A 21,977-nucleotide genomic window follows, 5' to 3' on the forward strand; every position below is an offset into this window, starting at 1 on the left:
GCGAGGATAATACATATTTTTAGCTCTCACGTAACACACCACGCAGGAATTTGTTCTCTGAATTTCGTAAGTCAGTTCAGTTTCCGTGGCGGAGACGTGCCAGGACGCTCTCTTATTTCAATCAAATTTAGACTAGAAGCGCAAAATGATGAAAGCTCCTAAATAAACAGTTTCACAGGAACCGAGAAAGAGACCTTCCGTATAAGAAAAGTTGTTACACAAGTATATGAAGTAAAAAAGGAGACTTTTATTTGCGAAGACTGAATCAGCGCTCTCATATCTTACTTAAGAGACTTAATTAATTGACATTTAGCAATCTTCTATCTTATCTATATGTATTACCAAATATATGGATAAAAATATATAATAAAAAAATTACAATTCTATATCAAACTTTATCGCATACACATTTTAATAACCCTATTTACATATCAATATATTGCACATTTATTGATTATCCAGTAGCAAGTTAAAGTCCAGTGTAGATTCGTGATCTTGCAGCGATTTAGATGTATCTTGGTTGTCCTCTATCACGATCGTTCCAACATGATTCACCGTAACGTACAGATATGAATATTCGTAATTGCCAGACGCGTTCTGTAATTAGAATTGAACATATGAGCGTATATGTGTAAGCACACATCATTCTCGATTCCCGCAAACTTGCAAACTTACTTCCTTCACTTCCGCATACACCGTTCCCTGCCTTCTCGTTCCTTGTACATAAAATCTCAATCTCATGTACTTGACGCCTTGCTTAATGTAATACATATGACTGAAAAAAACCAAATACAGTCCAAATGTTACTTATTTGTTTTCAAAAAACAGTTAAGAAAGTATTCTTGAAAGTTTTGAAATTTGAATTATTATCATAATTCGTTCTCGCAGCAGGATTCATATATGTACAAAATATATATCAATAATTTATATTAAAAGTGCTGTAAAAAAATGTATCTGGACGTACGAGATGTGTTTTCTACGTCCACGTCGAGTCTCGTCTCCATAAGCCTTTACAGGTGCTCCGAGAATGTCCATGACCTTTGGATGTTCCATACAACGGACGCGAGCTTCGCTGTAAACAGCATATGGACTTTTGCTGGAGAACAGCTCCGAAAACAGGGCATACAGTATTAGAGCCGTAACTCCAACGCCACCGACTATTACTCCAAGATATCCAACAGATTTCAGGTTTTCTTTAACTGAAAGGGGAGAAGGAACAGATGTAATCATTATGTAACAATAATAACGTAAACATAGGTTGTGTGAAATTTACCTACTTCTGCGGTGTCGATCTGTACCTGATTATTGGTTTCATTGGAGTCAGTCTTGGTTACGGATTTCTTTGTCGAGTAGCAAGCACTGTGTTTAATGCTAGGAACAATACTGAGACCGTACGAGACACTTGACATATGGGTGATCAAGTGTCTTCTCTGAAGAATATGACTTAACGCTCTCGCCATGTTCTAAAATATAAATATACATTTTAATAACACATTTAATAAAACAAAAAATATATATATAATTTAAATTTTACAAAAACTTTGTTTTTCTCTCTCTTAATTTAAGGTTAGCCGGTTCCTTACCAAAGTATCAGCAAGCCAATGTAAATATGTACAATAATCTCTTGTCTATTCAAATTACGTTATTCTCATTATCATTATTAACACTTATACGATATAACTTACGTACTAGTTCAGATACCGCCGCATATTATCGGAGCATTCGGAGCAGTGTTGTTGAAACTAACGACAAGCAGAATCTCAGTGCGTAGTGCGTACTGATTCGTTCCAAACGCGGAGAGTCCCAGAAATTCCCTACTTCCCAACCATTCAGCGTCCCGAAGGAATTCGAGGTTGAAATACCGGCTTAAAATTGGCAGACCGTTCTGGCGTTCTCTACGAAATTTAAGAACATAAATGTGCTGATTGGACGACGGTGTCTCGCGCATCAAAACAACCGTCTCGTTGTTGTTGTCGACTCGAGAGGTTAAGCGGCAAAGGAATAATTAATAAACAAAGCTCTTTGAGTTAAATCGCGCACGCAAGGTTATTGATGAAGACGCCGCACCAGAGATTGGTTATGGTTGGCGATCGCGACGGGTAAACACAAATTTTGTACATTTTACGTCGAGATTATCGTTAACTCTCGAGTAACTCTTACAAGACAATCATTTGATCACCTTTCAAGATTATTCTTACAAGACGAATTGCATGGCGCGATATGTGTTAGCTAGAATTTTCGAATTTAGGGGAGACATTTCCAAATATTTCTGGACCCAATTGTTTGTTGACCGAAGACGAAATGTCTGCATTACTGTGAAACACTTGATCGCAGGCTGAAGGAGCTGTTGAGACGCAGACTGGTGGAGTGCGGATGGCGGGACCAGGTGAAGCTGATCTCGAAGGAGATAGTAAAGGAGCACGGTCACGATGTCACCTACGACACGCTGCTATCCGCGGTGACCAGCAAAGCTCGCACGCTCGTGCCGGACTCGGTGAAGAAGGAGCTGCTGCAGAAGATCAAGAATCAGCTGTTGGCTCAGGAGGAGAAGCTGAAAATTGTGACAGACCGTTAGGAATAGCTTCGTTAGAATCGTCACTGATCGCGGACAATTCTCCATCAACGCGATTATGTCAAAATATGCTTTTGAAACGCGACGAGTCTCCTCCGCAAATGACCCTCTCCTAACGATTCACCATGCGACAAGATATAACTGTTACGTTACGTCGCGTCTAATGCGTAAGAAGCGTAAAATGTGATATTTAACAAGTAATTAGAGTACACATCTAATGGACTAGAATCTAATCGCGTGTCTGAAACAGGGAGAGTATAACTTGCAAAAATGTTTTATATATATATTCTTAGATGTACAAATTATATGAATAAAATATGATTAATTTCGTAAGTAAATTTAATTTGCTGCTCCAACACAAGATAAATAAGTAATAAAATAAAAACAAGTAGTTTCGTCCGTTAATAGCGCTCGTCGCCGGTAGATGGCGACTCGCCGCAATTCCGAATTAGGTTAGATTGTTCGTGCGGTGGTGATAATAGTGCGGCAGTGATCCTCGTAGATCCGTCGCCCGATTTGATCTTTCTGCGGCGTTGATATTACCGCGATAATTTAGCGTAGTCGATTAATAGTCGAAAGATGTTGATAAAGGTGAAGGTAATTATGCTGGTCTCGAGCGATCTCTCCGCCTCGGGCTGAAAATCACGCCGGCTTGTCGCGATACTGGATCTCAATTTTAATCAGACCCTCTTTTTCAGACCCTCACGGGGAAGGAGGCAAGTATCCCGAAGTCAAACGGCTTTACGAGATCCAAATGACGCGGATACAAAAGCGGTCCTTTATCGGCGAAAGGCCCGGCTTCGCTCGCGTCACAGAAAAGAAAACGACATCTCGTCATCTTAACCCATTTTGAAAACGTCAATTGTATTTCGAGGACTTCTAGATTTAAAACATTGCGAAAAATTATAGAGCTACGTTGCACGAAAACGAGTAAAGTCAAAATCGACGTTTTACCGCGTCAAGACAGCTTTTATTTGTATCGGTCAAAAAGGAAGTCCTTACATTTCGAATCATCGGAAGTCACGTCTCTCTCTTTCTATCTGTATTTCTTTATTTATATGTTACTGTTCACGTAAATGTCTTACTTATCGGTCCTAATGTTAATGTTATCTAAGTAAAAGTATATTGTCAGTTGAACTAATACATGACGTATGATTTCTTTAGATTGAAATAGACATAGAACCTACAGACAAAGTAGAGAGAATTAAAGAAAGAGTGGAAGAGAAGGAGGGAATACCACCGCAGCAGCAGCGATTAATATTTTCCGGCAAGCAGATGTATGTATAAAGTTATCGTGATTTTATGACGCGCTTGGTCGCGTTGCGCGACACAAACTCCTATAACTTGCAAAGAATCAGCGAAGTGTCGAATGTGCAGTCTCGAGTTTCTCTTATTGACTGCAGTTTCAATAGTCCTAATTTTTCCGCACGCTTACTTTCATGTGAAACTCTTTGAAGCACGGCGTTACGCATAATCCGACATTGCATGTAACGCAATAATAACGCGACTCTTTCCTAAAGCCCTTTAACATACAGACTCTGCACTTTCTTGTGGCGCAGATCTTCTTAGCGGTCGCAGGTATATACTCCGGGTAGTGCTGCATTATGCTCCATTCCTCCGTTTGCGTTCCTTTAACAACAATATACATTATTCTCGATGCATACTTTACGTTCAAGGCTGAGCTTTTGTTAAACGGAAACACAAATAAGTGATTACGTATAAGAAAAAGTCTCATTGAACCAATCAATTTTCTTCTAAATCATGTATAACATTCGAAATTAGAACTGTAAATTTATTTCATATTAATAAAAAAAAAGGTCAATTTTATTTAAGGAATTATATCGAGACATGCGTGATCAATTAATAATAAAAATAAAATATCGACAGCAATGTGAGGGAAGTTTATATCTTTGTTTCAGGAACGATGAGAAGACGGCACAGGATTATAAAGTCCAAGGTGGTTCGGTGCTGCACTTGGTACTTGCATTGAGAGGAGGCTGCAGATATAACATTCCTCATTTATAAACGGCGGCGAGGGGCTATTAAAGAATTGTGAGGGCCACAGAAAGGAAAAAAGAGCGAAAAAAGAAACAAATGTTTACCATCACGCATATGCGCTCAAGAAGAACAAACTCTATGTTATTTTAAATAGAATAACATAGTCATGTGATCTTTACAACCCTAAATAAATATTTAATAAAGTAATTTAATCATGAAAATGAAATGAAAGTGCGTATTTTTTATTTAAAATAATTTTTCACGTAGGGGAAAAGCACATATATGCCACTTTTCTCGTTGCCTTTCTGTTAGGTCTGCGTTACGCCATATATATTTTACATTAAATACTGCAATGTGAAATTTAATTATTTATGTGGAATACAGCATTAAAAAAAACGTTTTATATTAAGAGAAAGAAACCGTTATATTGTTCGAACTATGTAATCTATTACACAGAGTAAATTATTTAGTCTTAATAATAAATACAAATTATAGCAAGTACATAAATAAAATCCTAAGTGTTAAATTATAATACAATATTTAAAACATTATTAATTTTCTTTCTTCTGAAAAGAAAAACTAATATTTTTAGGAAATAATTTAGGTAAGAAAAAGAGCGAGAGAGACCCGACCCGAATTCTATAGCATTAAGAACTACTTTCTACAAAATCAGCATACTATTCTCTAGCCAATTGTAATTGTTTTCTATCTAAATTCCTCACAGTCATACACTTTTGGTTTGGAACTTTATTCATATATTTTGTAAATAAATAGCATTAATCATAATGAAGAAATAAAGACAAGAGGGATAAATCAACGATTGTGTCACGTAAGGATAAGCGCTCTGTTTCTCGATATTTTTTTCTTTTTAATAAATCAGGGCTTAAGCAATTTCGCAATTTATTTAAATCGAAAACTCATACTAACATTATAATAATTATATATAATGGTAATAATACAATAAAATTCTAAATCCTTCTAATGAGGTTTGTCGATGGTTTGGGAAAAAAGCTGGGTAAATGGGGACGGGGGGAACAAAGCATTTTATTAATTAACGATGGAATCGCGCTGCGTCAATTCGCTAAAATACTATACGCTGCAGGGGCACCGCGCGAGGCGAGGCGTTGCGACATTACAACCGTATCTCGCATCGCGGGGATCGGCGTGCTTCCGGCCATCAGTTTCGGTGGTATCTGCTGTTGTGCGTCGCCCGACTCCACTTGGTCTTAAAGACACGCTGGCAGATGTTGCAGTAGACCGCGGAGTTGGACGATTCCTCGTGCTTGGACGTGATGTGCCGCAGAAGAGCGTGCTGCGTCGTGAACGTGACGCCGCACTTGTCGCAGTACGTCGTCGTGTGGACGTTCCTCATCACGTTCATCGCCATCGCCGTCTTCGACTCTACAAATGCATTCCTCACTTTACCCAGGTCTCTGGTCGCCCTACGTCCTAGGCTACCGTTCCCGCTAGATACTGTAAAATATATCGGCTAACGATCGTCTACGAACGAGCCCGTCCGTGACTCGCAGAAGATTTAGAGTTCCGGCGAGTTAGATAAGTGTCGCGCCGACAGCAGAATCTTGTTCCTTCGTCAATTTCAAGTGAGCTAAGTCTAGATTTTTGAAAAAAAAGGATGACCACGATCCAGTTAAATAATGCAGGAAAATTAGAAAGTCGTTTCTTCGTCACCGACGAGTAAAATTGTATAGTAGACACGCGGTTCAATGGCGACAGCGATCTTGAAAAAGAATGACGCTCAACAGTGTCAACAGACGTTACAAATAATTATTAATTTACACACTTCCGTTAACGAGATAATATCTGCATTTATTCTCGCTGGCTACGCCTGTTTCTTTTCAAGTTGTATCGTCTCGTCACTCGACGACGTCCAAAACGTTCATCGTGCACTTGCAAGTGTTTCAACAATTCGTACTTCTGAAATCTGATAATCTAAAATGTTAAGCAATTTCTATTACCTGCTGGCCATAATAAGATTCCGTAAAAGTCCCGGCTGGTCATCGTTATCTTGTCGCCGATCTAAATTTATAATTCTTTCGACAGCGTCGAAAGAAATGGCAATGATTGCGATACGATACGACTTATTATAATCATTAAAAAAATGACTTTATTTAATGAAATAATTAAATTAAATTAAAGTTAAATAATTAAAATATTTGAAACTGATTGAAGTGTTTGGGAGAAAAAATAATGGAGGAGAAATCCGATTTTTTTTTTCTGAAAGTAAATTGTTAATATGTTCTTCACTAAAAATAATTAACGTATTAGGGATAGGACGCAGCGCAATATTAATTATCAAGCACTAATTCTCGATACACGAGTGTCCATCAGAAATTCTTTTATTTACATTACTGCGATAACATCTGAAAGCGTAGTCTTACACGATCTTTTAATTAAGTTACAAGCTCACAATTATGATACCGAACGTAAACACGTACCTGAATAGAGAACGCAATATTTTTTTTTTTTCGTGCTACCGATAGTGTCTCACGATATCTACAGTTAATTTCTAAGCTCGCTGCAACACACACATCCGCTGTATTCTTCTCAGAAAGAATTAACCCTTCCGGACCGAGACGAATAATTTTTTGCCCGCTATTCTGAAACCACTTCTTCTTTTACGATCATCGTTTGAACACCACGGTAGATTCGACCGGAAAATCCGAAATTGTTGGCTAAAACTGCGCCTCGAAGGGTTAAACAGCTTTTTCTTTGCGATAGCGCGTTCTCGATTTCATATCGCAGCATACAGAATGGTAGCATATTCTGTCGACAATTTTTTAGGATCGATAAAGGCGATGTATACACGATCTTTGTCGTAAGAAGAGCAGAATGTAAAATTCGTTCATTCGTAAAATTTAAATATCGTATTTTTGAATCAATTTCGACAAGAGTCCGATGCAGTATTGATGGATATTAATGTCGCTCGAAAGATTGTTTGTCCTTATATTATTTTTATCGATCCTAGAAATTTACGGATAGAAAATGTATCCTGTACGCCGGGCATAGTATATCCATGTCTACGTACTTTTTATCGGTACTAAATTTCTGCAAATTGTTACATCTCTCTTTCTAAGATAACTAATTACCTGAATCTTTGCATCAAAACTCTTAACTAACGAACATGTCCGCGCAGACAAGGGCCACGTTTCGAGTGTTCCTGATAAGACCGAAGGTTTCCATAAGGTTCATTTTTCTGGGATTTGCGCGAATTGTACCTGACGTGTCCCCAGCAATTTTATTACCCTTATCGATCATTTTATTTTTACCTTCGTTCATCTTCGCACGCCTGTCTTACCAATAGTATACGACACTTTTCCGCTGCGTTGGCCAAGATTTTCTGTCGAAATTCGTTTGGCTTGATCCTTTACGTTTCTTTTATTTTTCTCATGCGTTTGTCAACCTGTACAATTTCTTTATCGCAATACCTATCGCGATTCGTCTGTTGCCAGGGATACTTAAATCTCATTGCACAAGGTATCTTCATTTTTAATTGAGTTTATTCTTATGAGATATGGTCAGAATATACATACTTTAATTTTTCTTTTATATTTTCCAATATTTCTCTTATTGTTATGAAAAGAATGCTATCTTACCAAGAGTATTAAAAAATTAAAGCATCTGCACACACATATATATAAAAAAATAATATTTTTGTATATGCTGACTTCCATAAAAAAGGCATAGATCAAAATTAACAGAATAATTTTTAACGCAAGAAAATAATAGAAAATAGATAAACTAGTTATATAAAAATGTTCTAAACGATATTTCTGAATATATAAATTCGGTTAATTTCGAATTTGAGGATCCCTGATACAGTTTCCGCGATAGTCACGTACGGCCTTATAGATACTTATAAGTTTTTCACATACGTAGCTTTTTGTATTAACCCATTAATTGCCAATCATTATCACGTCGTTTTGTATAGCGTTTGGTTCAGGGCGTTAAAAATGTAATTTACTGCATCCCGCAGTGCGATTCTTTAAACGGCAATTAATGAGTTAAAATGAGGCAAATCCGTTTCTAGACGCGGATTTTCGTGCTACGATCAACAACTATGATTACGATCACTTATACCTACGAGTAAATAGTTAGGTGCACAAGTGCAATGTCACTCTCGAAAAACGAAACGAAATGCAGACGCACGCACGCACGCACGCGCGCGTTGTATTCGGTTATTGTACTACTTTTGTTGCATAATACTCTTGAATGCGCTCGCTAAAATAAGGTATCCCCGCTTGCGATGTCGCTCCCGATGTATGTAAATCATTTATTTAATAACAACAACAACGGTAACGGTGACGTCTTATATTCAGATCTGTCTTTGGATATATATTGACGCATTTCGCAGAACGGTCGAAATCAGCGTTTCCCCGCAGAATGTTAAATATTAAACGATTATAATTAATCTTTTAGAGATTAGAGATTGTTATATGGCATCGCACGAGCAGATAAGATACTGGCTGGAAATAAAGCGACGATAATATGACGTACAAATAAATAAAAGATAAAAACAAAATAAAGGTAAAAACAAAAATAAACAATATTTTACTCGCAATCTTTGAAATAATATATGCAGTTCTTTTCGGTAAGATCGCATCTCTATACTTAAGATTTAAATCAAATGCTCGAAATTTGCTCTCAAATATCCTTACACTGAAGTATGAATTATAATATGATTTTTGCCGAGAGTATCGATAATAAGTAAAGAAATAATAACAAAAGTAAACGAGATTCTAAAGCTTAAACTATAATTAAATTATAACACAGGTCAGCGAGTCTAGTAAATAAAAATTTAATTTTTACCCACATTCTCAAAACTTCTTTCCTTCTTGAGAGACACAAACGTGTACGGGATTTTTCGCGGAGCTATGAGAAACGCTGTTTTCGCGCTTTTTTTTTAAATACAAAGACAATGTTTACACGAGGCCGGTAACAGAATTAACGGCTACTTTCCGGATGCTTCGCACCGTTAGATATAATCTTGTCTATGGTAAACATCTGGAGAAGTCAATGCGTAAAATGTAAAACCAGGTATTTGTGTATAAGGCACTGTCTATGCGCTGTCTCAACAGCTGAAGCTGAGGCTCGATGTACATTCACAAAAGCTTCCCTATCAAGAGCTACACTTGACATATAAGGCTGTCGTGTTAAAATCTTGTTTTAAATTCTTTTTCAATTTTGCAGAAGGCAGTCTTGTGCACGATCGCAAAATTAGAGACAATAAAATCAGTCGGGAAAGATCGTAAAGTAGTGCCAGAGGTCCAATAAAAAAAAACGAGCTTTTTTACGTGTACACCGAGCCCAAGAATCGTTCGCAAAGAAACTTCGGCACGTGGTGTACGTAAACGTGTAAACAGAGTCCGTGTAACGTGTCGGGGGTTGTGGCTGCAGAGAGAGATAGAGATAGAGAGAGAAAGAGAAAGAGAGAGAGAGGATTACGACGTTGCGGAGCGATGTCCTGTGAAGATATAACGGCCGCGAAGAGAGAGCCCCCGGGTGCGTCGAGGAGTATAAAAAAATAACTTCGATCCGTTATAGATACCTGTGTGAACGAGCGATAGAGATCTCGATAATCTAATGTCCCGTATAATAATGACTAGAATCCTTCAAGACCGCTGATTCATGTTAATCCGGAGGCGACTCTAACTACGGGGCTTTACATGAAAATACCGGCGGAATCCTCGAGGACTTCACGTACATGAATCCTTTCCGAAAAAAAGGCTCTTTCGCGCGGGCTTCTCTCGTAGTAAAAAGATCTTCGTAAAAGAACGTTCGGTAAATCCTTTACCAGGACCTACCGCGCGTGCGAAGATTTTCCGCGCGCCTTAATGTACTTAATTGTATACTTAATTCTTCTTTCACGTATAAGATCTTCTTTTTAGGTCCTTGTCGTCCGATAGAGCCGCCTCCGTTCATCTGCGACGTATACGATACTCAGATCCTTACAACACGTATCACTTAATTCTCGCCTCTTAACGCGCCTAAGGCGCGAATACGCGCAAGTCCGCTAATGTTAAACATAATCGCCAATCTGCACACTTAGCGAAGATAAATACGCGCGTACAGCGAAGCTAGACACATCAATTTTTCGCGCGGAAAACACCTCTAAGTCGGGGCCGTTCGGCCCCGCGTGCGGATAATTTACCGAGGCGATCGCCTCTCGCAAAAAAAATCAAATATCGAAAAGCGCAACTATCCGCTACCTTTTCAGTAAGTCGTGGCACGTACGGAGCGTATCTAAGATATACAGCAAAACCGTAGAGCGACGTCCCCGCGAGGGAAAGGCTCCATAAATATTTGGATATCTCACCCAAAGTATCGCTGTCTACACGCCCGATACGCTCCATATATTTGACGGCGGATGAACAGGATCGGCAAATTATAAATTAAATCGCTTAAATTCAAGAAACTCGCTCGCCGAATTATTCGCTAATGTATATCGCTCGAAAGTATTTACTTTTATGTTTCATTCAAGGTATATATACCTTTCCCAGGACATGAATTTTTAATTTTGATCCGACTCGCCCTCGTTTCATTCACCCGCCGTGTTTTTTTTTTTTTTAATACTTGTTAAGATATAACGAATGCGCGAAGCGCCGACGATTCTACGGCTCTCAGCGTGTTTAAATGCGTCAACGAAGATGCACAGTTTTTGCACGGCTATATAAATATTTAGTATTCCGTTGTGGAAATCCGTTGCATTTAGACTATAAATTAAAGATGTACACGTTCAGACAAAGCACATTGCCACTCATCGAACTCAGCTTGCTCTCGTAACAACAATCGAGTGCTTAACAATGCTTAAACAATGTAAAAATTATAAAAAAGAATTTCGGCTTTAAAATACTTTATCTTTCGAGAGGAAGAGGATGCGAGATCAATATCCCGCATTGTATTTATCACGTCGCGTTCGTCCGTAAACTTCCTTTTCTTGAGAAATAAACGCTGTTTAGCAATAACAGTTGTGTCAATTAATAAAATCAACGTATCAGTTAATATATCTTCAAAGAGAGCGTTGAACCTCCAAGGTTCAACGATACTCGCTCGCATGCATCGCGAGAAGAAATTAGCAAGCAAAGAGGCGCGTAAGTTTTTATCTGCGAGAGCCTCGTTCTCAAAAGAGATACGTCTCTAAGTAATTGTGGATGTGGACGATCGTCGTCTTAACACTACCCGTAATTTCCTCGCAGTGCAGCTAAATACATCAGTTTGCAATAAAAAATATATAGGCATCTTTTCTTTCCCTGTTTATATAAAAAAATTAATATTTATAACTTCACAAGTTATGACGCTGGTATCTATCCTTCCTGTCTAAATTTAAATCAATCAAGACTACGATCGCGATGAGATTCGAGAAACGTAGTGTTAAGGTGACGGACGCCACGATCGGCATAGAGAGCGAGCTCTCGCATCGGCAAACGCATACGAGGTATCCGCGGCTGGGAGCGGAGCAAGAAGCGATGCCGCTCTGGGCACGTTCAATAATAATTTAGCGAATCGCCAGGACGATCGATGTCTATTATCTCAGAGAGAAGGAGAGATAGAGAGAGGGTGCGGCGTGCGTGTGATCTACGAGTCCAATTCGCTTTTCGGGCTGCGCTGCCTGTGGATCGTTTTTTGCCAGGGTATTTGGTGTTTCAGGCGCATGTGACGCCGCAGATCGGTTCTACGACTGAGAGTGGTGTGGCAGACGATGCAGGTAGTCTGGTTGCGATGCACTTCGAGGTGCTGGGTCAGCGAGGCAAGGTGCCTGTAAACGTTTCCGCAGAGTCGGCACGGAAAACGCCCCGGGCCCTGCATCACCACCTGACCAGTTGTATCGCCAACGTGCTTCCGATTGCGTCCCACCCCCCCTGCAACACATTAACACAGCCACGTGACCCGCCGGTTCCTCATCATCAATTATCAACGGGATCAACAGTCAGTTGGGGGAGATCACAGGCGGAGGAAAGGGCGGGAAGGGGACAGCGGTAGGCGATTCAGGGGGAGGAGAAAGAGGGGACACGGTGGTGACACGTTAACACAGGCCATCCATTGCGAGGGGATCGTCAGTCGATTACTGGTGAGACTCGGATGACAACGTGTAGAGACCTCGGGCGTGAACTTTAACCCTTTAACTCGCGACTCTAGTTAGTACTTCTCTCTCTCTCTCTCTCTCTCTCTTTCTCTCTGATAAGCCACCACTATCGCGGAATCCAATCGTAACGTCGAATAGTTTTTCTAGAATTTGACTGTTTTTCAAATAACGAAATTATCATCCAATTTTTTACAAAGGGGGAGAAGTTTCCTGTCAATGATCACATAAGAGTGATTAAATATTTTCAAATATGTTTCGATACTTCAATCGTTAAAAAATAGAGCCACGTAAACGTATTTTACTCTTCCCAATTTGCTGGCCTCGTGGGGGATCGGGTGAAATAGCTCCCGCAGGTAAAGGGTTAAAATCGCGCGATCGGTCGCTCCAGCAGTGTGTCGAGGAACACGCGTTCGAATAGTCATTTGGTCCATATACGTGTGGGGTCAACGTGCACTGTATTGGCCGATGTGTTAGCAGGCGCCGGGTAGGACGCCCCCGAAGAGCGCGCGATCGACTGATGATCCTCCTCGAAGTGTGTATTTGTGTGTGTGAATTACTCCCTTTGATCCGCTCTCACCGAGCTTAGTTAATCGAGCCCACTGCCGATCGAATCCCGTGCGTCGGATTCAATCACGTTACACATCAGTACAACAGTTAGACTGTCATGCACAATATCTTTCCGGTCAAGTTCTCTCATTCGGTTCCGATTTCCGATCCTTGAGAGCAGTTTTGGGCAAACAACCAATTATTTTCGCGATTATTATCACAGATAATTGATGACGTAATCACGATTGAAGTAATCAATATTGATAAGATATTTATAATTCAAAAAAACTGGCCCCTTTTTAAAATTAGATGAAAATATAAATGTTCCTTTATAAATTATATATACGAATTGTATGGAGTTGTACAATACTTTTACGTGACACAATTAATCTCAAAATTTTTTATTATATTATAGTAGAATTGACCGCACTTACTTCATTAATAATGATTACTTCACTTTAATTATATCATAATAACTAATCATTAATTCGATTAATGATTAGTTACGTATGACTCATAATCAGATTACTTTCTTGCCCAACCTTGCTTGAAACATATACGTCACAAATACATCAACATATTAACAATTAACATTGTTATAATACATCGCGGACATATACTGTAATAAATACGATTGTAATTATATATTCCACATGCCGGTGAGCAATCGGCATGATCGATGTGCCGATGCGTTGCTGGCTGAAGCGCCGGCACAAAGTTAGCAACGTGTAAGTAGTAGTTAAACTCGCTTCAGATTCACAGCTGTAGCGGATTAGGTGAAATTAGAGGGTGTCTTGGGTGCAGTGCTGGCGCAGCTTGTCGTCTAGCCAACCGTGTGTCACGTTCGACACGTGTGTGCTGCGTGAACGAAAGCGCAAAGCGATCCATTCCAAAAGTCATCGTCACTTATATCTCGCGCGCAATTGTCCGTGCAATTTGTGTGCTCGGGAAATAAATCAACTAATTAAATCGAGAAAGGATAATTCTCAAGCGGTGAAACGAACGTCGCGCAACCGTGTAACGTCGCTAGTCGGACGTTTCTCGAGAAGGAAAGAGGAGAGTCTCGCTTATGTGAGTTGATAGTTTTTCCAACTTTATTCACACATATGTCCACTTACATTATTTAGCCTGCATAATGCCAAACATAGGATTACGTAATGATATATTATATATATATTTTTTTTTATACTTTATGTATACATATATATGTCTCATCTCTTTCTTTTATAAATAATCAACTAAGGAAATATCAATTCGTCTAGGGCAATATTAATTGGCGGTGTGTTGTACTTATTTCGCATTCGTGGCTCTCCGAGGAATGTGCACATTCGCTTTCTCATCCGTATATATATTATATATATATATATATAACAAAATAATATTTCGTGCTTGCGTGTACGCGCGCGTACACGACCGGTCGCTCGAGTGATTGACATGTACGCGCGCGCGATTATGTCATATGTATGCGTATATAAGTGTATAAATAAAACGCGGATTATATACATATATGTATTATGTATACATGTATACATAAATCATATATAGCGTCTCGAAAGGATTTAAAACAAGTGACGCCGCGCGGGGTAACTTACTTAAATAAAAAAAAAAAAAAAAATTTTACATAAAAACATAAAATATAACGTTTGCATAAATTAACAGCACCCGAACCGTTGTTCGTGGCGTACATGGCGCACCGTTCTGCAACGTTCGAATTATTGTAAAACGTACATGAAAATTACGCAATTAATGACGAAAAAGCCGATTTATAAATTTATAAGATTACATATTAAGGCAGATTATTCGCAATAAAAATTAATTTCCTTTAAACTCCACGTAATCTCCTTTTCTTAATTTTCTCTATTTGTTAGAAATTAATTAATATAAAAACTTTCAGATATTAAAAACATAAAAAGATTGCGACAGACAATTTTCCGATGCTATATGTTCCTTAAAAAGAAAATCCGATCTTAACTTCATCGTGGAATCGGAAAAACTAAAAATATTCTGCATAATTCGAAAGCTTTTCCTAAACCAACTTAGACAATTGCGAAACACGAAATCCATCTCGTTCGTCACATTGCACCAAGGCAAGTGAAAAAGACGAAGAAAACTAATTCATAAGCACTTGAACTAGATATAATTGCACTAAGTTGCATCCCCATTTGTAAACTAGCGTCAATTTGTACATTCCCACTTCGCGTTCAGAGATTCTGATGACCGTTGGTCATCGATAAATATTGTTCTCGAAAACGGAAATCATAGTGTGGATGGATATAACCACCATTCTAAAACGAAAAATAGCCTCTTTACGGAAGAATCTCTTGTCACTTATCGATAGTCACTTCGCGAAAATGAGCACTGCACATTCGATCTCTCCTCTAACGTACAAAGTAAAATTATAATTTGCACCTATACATACAATACTGTCCACAAATTCATAAAAATAATTTATATTAGATATATATTATTAATTTAAATATAATTTATTAGATAGAATATTATTGTTATATATGCTATATTATACTTTAATATATATGTAATATTATATACAATATATAATATTATATATATTTAATATTATTAATTTAAATATAATTTTAATAATAGATCTCTCTAAAGCTGTGAATATATCTTCTATATCTTTTGTATATAAATAAATTACAAATATGTATGCATATATATAGCTTTTTTCGAATAATCTTAGGTAGTCAATTTGTTTAATTTATGGACAGTAAAGTAATGCATAAATAAATAAAACAATTTAAAGCTATCATTATAGAAAATATCGAGAATATCGATTTATTAATTAAAAAATTGCGAAAATACACAGGCGTGACTATCGATGAGCCTCCGAGACTCTCTAATGGCAAAATGAAATGAGCTCATTGCACCGTTCGTTGCATATAATGCCATCGCGAAATCGGAGCTGATAAGAAAAAATAGAAACAAACAATAACGACAACAAAATAAACAAACGAAATGTAATATAGTACGAAACACTAACTTTACATCTGCGAAACTAAAATAAAAAAAAATCAGGATGTACCGTGTACATATTAGATATATTAGATATTTGGCAAGTCTCCGAGACCTTACATACTAGTGCACGTGAGTATGCGTAATATCATGAACATAGATTCGCGGTCTGGGACCGATAACAGAACCCGAGAAAACGTTATATGGCGCGTCGACTGACGGCGAAAAATTCAGCCGGTCGTCGAGACGTCGTGAAACACGAAATTCGACACATTGACACGTTTAACTTATTAAAGTAATGGCACACGGGGCAACTAATCGAATGTTATCTTGAAGCGTTGCTCTTCGATCATGGTAAAAATGCACCTGCAAATGTGTATATTGTTGCTGTTGCTTGACATAATGTATGTCGAATTAAAAAGATATAATAATATACAATAAATGAATAATTTACAAGTAATAATAATTACGAAATTGTAATGTCAGCGAATCTATAGAAGTAATTTGCTTTTGCTTTCTGAATTAAATTTGTCGATTCAGTTCTTGTAACAAAATCTGAGGTAATAGATTATACTTCAGCACTGTTTCAGCAATTTTACCACGATCGCGTGGATCACCAGTCCTCCGGTGAAAATCGAATTGACGATCCAAAGGTATAGCAAATCCACATCGCTGAATCGCATCGATCGCACGAAAAAAGATGCACATTCCTCCTTATGCTATTAAGTACTGAACTTTCGAATTTGACTAGATAAAATAAATCGTTTCTGTTCTCCCTTCGTGTCTTTGGTTACAAAAAATGTGTACGCACATGGTCTATATGTGTGTATGTGTGTATGTATATGCGTGTATAAATGTTTCGTGTTCCTTCTTATGTGCGTTATACACATATAGATACATATATATACATATATATGTATGTGTACGAATGACTAGGTTGTGAAGTTCAAGACAGGCATAACATAAATTCCTCGTCGACGACTAGAGCAGGATAGGCCCGACGCTCAACGGCAAATAATAAATTGCTACGGTCCTTGCACGTGTCCCCTTCTTCGATTAAAAAAAAAAAAAAAAAAAAACATCGATCGTACCGCGGAACAGTTAAACTCGAGGAACGCGAAAAATATGGCACGCAAGCCGAGTTCGCGCGTTAAAAATTCGTGTAATGATCGTCACGCTCGCCGATATATTCAATCTTATGACAATTACGATTAGCATCGATCATTATTGACAGTGACCGAATTCGTTGCTCCAGAAACGAAAACGAAATCTTTGGCTATCCCTAGCAAACTGCATGCTGCACGAAAAATCGATTCTTTCGCACAACTGATCCGACGCGTATAAATTGCACTTATGCTTATTAAATTCTTATTAAAATTCGGTTTACAATTCGCTTTTGTTTATGGCTGACCGCAGCTTCTCTTTTTCCACTTGCCTGACCTAATCGCGAACGTTCCACTGCGGCGGACTGACTGCTGCGGCCGTGGCTACTAAAGCGCGTTGTTAAAAAATATTAAGCGACATGGAACTTGATTTAATAAAAATCAGAAAGTGCAGATAAAAGTATTACGATACTTTCTCATATTTCAATAAATAAAGATTACTTTTAATTGTTGAATAAAACATTTTAATATTTTTATTTCTTTTTAAAACTGTCTAATCTACTGTGACTTTGATCTTATCACTTTATAACTTTAATATTTTCAGATTAAATAAATATCTGTCGTTCATTTTCGAACTCAGCGAATTACCGAGCGGCTTTCGAGAGAACGCTGACGATCACAACCGAGGGAGCCGAACCGGGACATTTAGCGCAAAAACGCGGTACGTTCTAAGAATCGTACCCGATCGCGCTCGGTACAGTAAAAGACTCAGATATTCGAATAGCGAAGGATCACGGGTCTATCCTCCCTTGCGTCGACAGGATTCTTTCTTTGGTTAGGTCTTCGCATTAGTCTTCGCACTAAGGAATAGGACTAGAGGTGATTCTTTCCACGCTGCTCTCCCTAATGCGTATTGTCGTGTAGGTCGCGTTCGCGTCGATGCTCGTCGGACTGCTGGCGTTCTGCTGGGCGATCGTCTGGGGGGCGGTCGACGACACGGAGATCGGCGCCGGCGTCTCGACGCCGCCGGCCGGGGCCTGCACCCTGGTAGCGGCGGCGGCTGCGGCAGCAGCGGCCGCTGCGGTCGTCCCGACCCCGCTGTGCCAGCCGTGACGGTTCTTCAGGTGACGCTTCATGTGCGTGGTGCGGCTGAGCACTTTGTGGCACACCGGGCACTGGGTCGTGCCCTTGTGCATATTCATGTGTTTATACATCGAGTCCCGATTCCAAAACGATTTACCGCAGAGTTTGCACGAGTGCGACGGCTGTTCGATGACCACCGTGTGTGAATCTAAATCAGACACAAACGTTCATGCTACGTCGTGGTCGCGCGCGCGCGCGTACGCACATACACACACGCACCGGTTACGCGGCTTTCGCTCTCTCGCGGATTTGCCCTACTTCCGGTTTTCCGTGTTCGGGAAACGCGCTTACCCCTTCCCCCCCCCCCTCCCTCCCCGATCGCTCGTCACCCGTACCCGAGTACTCGAGACGCGAGAGATACCTCGCGATCGACGACGTGACACAATTTTAGAATATTTTATATTTTTATTGTGAAAAGAATATTTTTTCCTCTACATTAAATATACGTATAATGTTAAATAAAAATTATTTTTGTATGCGCAAATGTACGTTGTACATATATTTACCTGTATGTTCAATTAAAACAGATTAAAATAGAAAAAAAAAACATCTCGACACTTTGCCAGATAAAAATTCTTTTTCTTTGCTTTAAACCTATCGGTTCTATTGTTTCATATATATATGAAGTCTGTTTTCTATTGCCGAACCGGTTGCACTAGTTCAGAGTTTACCTTTTTTATCTCCACATGGGAAGAAAGAAGATAAACTCTGAACTAGTGCAGTCAGTTCGGCGCAATAGAAAACCGACCCATTGTATATAATAAATCGAATCAGGACAAATGCCTCGTCGTGGATCACGGCACGCGACGCTGCGAGTACAGAGGTGCCTTTTGACGCTGAGAAGAAAATAGAAGGAAATCGAGAAAAATCGCATATCAGTAGCAAGCTACTCGTACACTCGTAAGAATCTCGTCTCACTCTCGTTTCTCTACCTACTTTTCCACTCGTTCACTCGGATCTGAGAACAACAGCAGTAGCAATAACAAAAAGAAAAAAAAAGAAAGAAAAAAGGCAACGCACACGGTGAGACTTACAAATAGGAGGAAGAGAAAAAGAGAGTGTGAGAGAGAGAGAAAGAAAGAGAGACAGTGATCACGAGAACGGCGACACACAGAATGGCAGTAATTGTAATACTCTCGGAGCGGTCATCATGCTACTGTGAACTATAAATATACAACGGCATAAATATGAACAACAGCGAAAAGAAAAAAACGGAAACAGGAACGAATAACACGTATAAAATGTTTTAACATGCACAACGTGGGCGGGGACCAAGTTCATGAGTCGTGATTGAAAGCCGAGTAATCAAGGCTCAAGGTTCAAGTGACACGAGATATATATATACTGCCAATCGCATGTTGTTATGTATAGTGGACCGACAATCATGTATTCCTTTGGAATTTCGCTATTAATCGGGCGTTGCTGCGTGTGCTTGTACTTCAGCACACGTGGAGCGACGTGTCATGCGCGAGGAGTCGACGATTTCGTGAATCCATGACATTCGCGTCGTCTAAAGAAGCATCGTTCGTGTTCGTGAAATTTCTAACGCAGGAGGAAATCACCATATGAAAGTATCTTCAGTACGTTCTGTGATTGAGAGACATTTCTGCCGCTAGAAATGCCGCAAAATTTCGTTATAACGAATTCCACGTCCGAATTATGATAACATAAGATTCGGTCGTCTCAGATCTGAAATAAAATCCTTTTAAAACCTTTTTTTCTTCTATTTAATGAAACGTCGCGTGACTCGTAATTTATAATTGTCAATTTAATTAAAATATTTGTCCCGTATATTCGAGTTAAATTAAATTCTTATAATCTTATCTAAATTAAAATTTATCGCTATAAGAATTACGTTCTATCGTGTTCATTCGTTATATCGAGATCTTATTGCGTTTGTGTCGCCGATCGAAGATTTTCGGAAAATAATCCCGGAAAATGTTCGATCGTTCCATGAAGTGAGAAAATAACTCCGCGGCACGTACGGTTTTGATATAATGGCTTTTATTTTTAGAACGCGAAGTACAAAAAAATGTATAAGTCCGGCGATCTTTTGTATATATTCTACCGTGTCATAATTTACACATAATGCGTTGTATAGGTTACAGCGGAAATGATCGCATCGTAAACTAGTAAAATTCTATTTTAAAAACGTCGTAAAATAATTCTCTTAGAAAGATAAACTTAAATAAATTCCCGGCTTAGAGGCTACCTATCTACTTTGACGTTTCCGAAATTTCTTTGCATTAAATGCTATTAAAAACAAAAATTATTCATCCAACGTCAATTTTCGCTAGAATAATCAAATTTCATTATATCACTGCGAATTATATTACGATACTTTACGTTAGAAGCTATATAAAACAATGAAATAAAGAGTAATAAAAAATGACAAAATAAATGATTTTCTCCTCAAGTTTAATACGCTGTGTAACTTTACGTCATTAGTTACTACTGCGTATAATTTGAGAAGAGTGTGTCACATGATTTTGTAGATTGCCGAAGAGTAATCATCGATATTCGATTATGTACACCAAGAGTCTATTCTGTATCGATGTTTTCGCAATTTCTTCACCGATAAACTAATTACATCAATTAGATTACGCAACAATGAGATCGGTCGATCCGACCGCGATCGACGATTGTCTAAAGTTTTGCGCCGAGACGGAAAACGTGACATCCACATAAATAACAGTTTTATACTCAGTATATATATAAATATGTATATGATGCCAATGCGGATATAATCGTCTCGTAAGTGTACATGAATATATTGAAGGTAGGACGACGGATGGATTTCGTGCCGCTCGGAGGAAGCTGCCGCCCTAGATAAATTATGCACGTTTGACGGACTAACGAAGCTTCGGACAAGACGTTGCTGCCGACTTGCGTTTTATTCGCGACGGATATTCGCGATGTTCTGATTTCGCCAAGTAGTGGTGTAGTAACATGATAACCCCCTTTGTGCAGTTAAATCGAGATCGCTCGATAACACTTAATAAGATCAGTCTAGTTGCGTAGAGTATAACTCCTCTGATATACTTAAGTACCGTACGTCGTAAACTTCGTTCGCCGTTTTTTATCCTATCTTTATACTTATTATACATGCATATGTACATACACATATGTCTCGAATTCTTCCCGCGTGTATGGATACAATCCTGCAGGAAGCGATCGATTTATATCGAATGTCGATTATTAAAGGAACAAGAAAATGAGCATGAAAATGAAAAGACTTTTTTATCCGCGAAGAAAATAAAATTGTAATCTTGTGCCTTAATTAGTAAACGTAATAACAAGATCCTAAATCTCTTCAGATCTATGTATTAAAGCAGCTAATTATTTAATTACGTACAAAACAATAGGCTATAAGTCATTGAACGTTATGTACGAAATTAATAACATTATACGTGGACGCATTCGTCGACGCATAAAAAAAAGTATAAATAACTCACGTGGAAAAAGATTTGCGTACAATCGACTTGTAGAAGAAAATAATCCTTTCGTGTACATATAAGTGTATATTTTAATTTTTTTT

The 21,977-nt window shown here is 38.6% G+C and overlaps 4 protein-coding genes across 8 annotated transcripts in view; 2 read left to right on the forward strand and 2 right to left on the reverse strand.

The window, feature by feature from the left end:
* Positions 1 to 227: 227 nt before the first annotated feature.
* Positions 228 to 1,857, reverse strand: LOC112467229 (mitochondrial import inner membrane translocase subunit Tim21). 3 transcript variants are annotated; one of them, XM_025035756.1, is made up of 5 exons: positions 1,690 to 1,857; positions 1,274 to 1,463; positions 965 to 1,199; positions 676 to 775; positions 228 to 597 (listed from the first exon to the last, which is right to left on the reverse strand). In XM_025035756.1, exons 2-5 carry the CDS (start codon positions 1,458 to 1,460, stop codon positions 448 to 450), a joined length of 672 nt encoding a protein of 223 aa, XP_024891524.1. In that variant the 5' UTR covers positions 1,461 to 1,463; positions 1,690 to 1,857; the 3' UTR covers positions 228 to 447. The 3 variants fall into 3 exon arrangements, with proteins under 3 accessions (XP_024891524.1, XP_024891531.1, XP_024891541.1); XM_025035763.1 differs by having other exon boundaries at positions 1,686 to 1,857; XM_025035773.1 differs by lacking the exon at positions 1,690 to 1,857 and adding an exon at positions 1,584 to 1,679.
* A 47-nt stretch (positions 1,858 to 1,904) lies between these two features.
* On the forward strand, positions 1,905 to 2,896 carry LOC112467248 (transcription and mRNA export factor ENY2). Its single transcript, XM_025035782.1, has 2 exons — positions 1,905 to 2,099; positions 2,335 to 2,896. The coding sequence occupies exons 1-2, from the start codon at positions 2,053 to 2,055 to the stop codon at positions 2,573 to 2,575; spliced, it is 288 nt and encodes a 95-aa protein (XP_024891550.1). The 5' UTR covers positions 1,905 to 2,052; the 3' UTR covers positions 2,576 to 2,896.
* A 120-nt stretch (positions 2,897 to 3,016) lies between these two features.
* LOC112467255 (NEDD8) lies at positions 3,017 to 4,796 on the forward strand. Its single transcript, XM_025035795.1, has 4 exons — positions 3,017 to 3,169; positions 3,271 to 3,288; positions 3,737 to 3,849; positions 4,492 to 4,796. Exons 1-4 carry the CDS (start codon positions 3,152 to 3,154, stop codon positions 4,595 to 4,597), a joined length of 255 nt encoding a protein of 84 aa, XP_024891563.1. The 5' UTR covers positions 3,017 to 3,151; the 3' UTR covers positions 4,598 to 4,796.
* Positions 3,893 to 21,977, reverse strand: part of LOC112467203 (broad-complex core protein-like) — a 35,253-nt gene continuing 17,168 nt past the window's right edge. The window contains exon 6 of one of the 3 annotated variants that reach the window (XM_025035743.1): positions 3,893 to 4,201. In XM_025035743.1, coding sequence (XP_024891511.1) covers positions 3,987 to 4,201 — 215 coding nt within the window. In that variant the 3' untranslated portion in view covers positions 3,893 to 3,986. Of the gene's footprint in view, positions 4,202 to 5,123; positions 5,972 to 6,911; positions 12,448 to 21,977 lie in introns of those variants that run through there. The other 2 variants (XM_025035733.1, XM_025035723.1) reach the window with 2 other exon arrangements.

The sequence above is a fragment of the Temnothorax curvispinosus genome, unplaced genomic scaffold (genome assembly GCF_003070985.1).
Source record: "Temnothorax curvispinosus isolate PA1 unplaced genomic scaffold, ASM307098v1 QBEX01001640.1, whole genome shotgun sequence".
NCBI lineage: Eukaryota > Metazoa > Arthropoda > Insecta > Hymenoptera > Formicidae > Temnothorax > Temnothorax curvispinosus.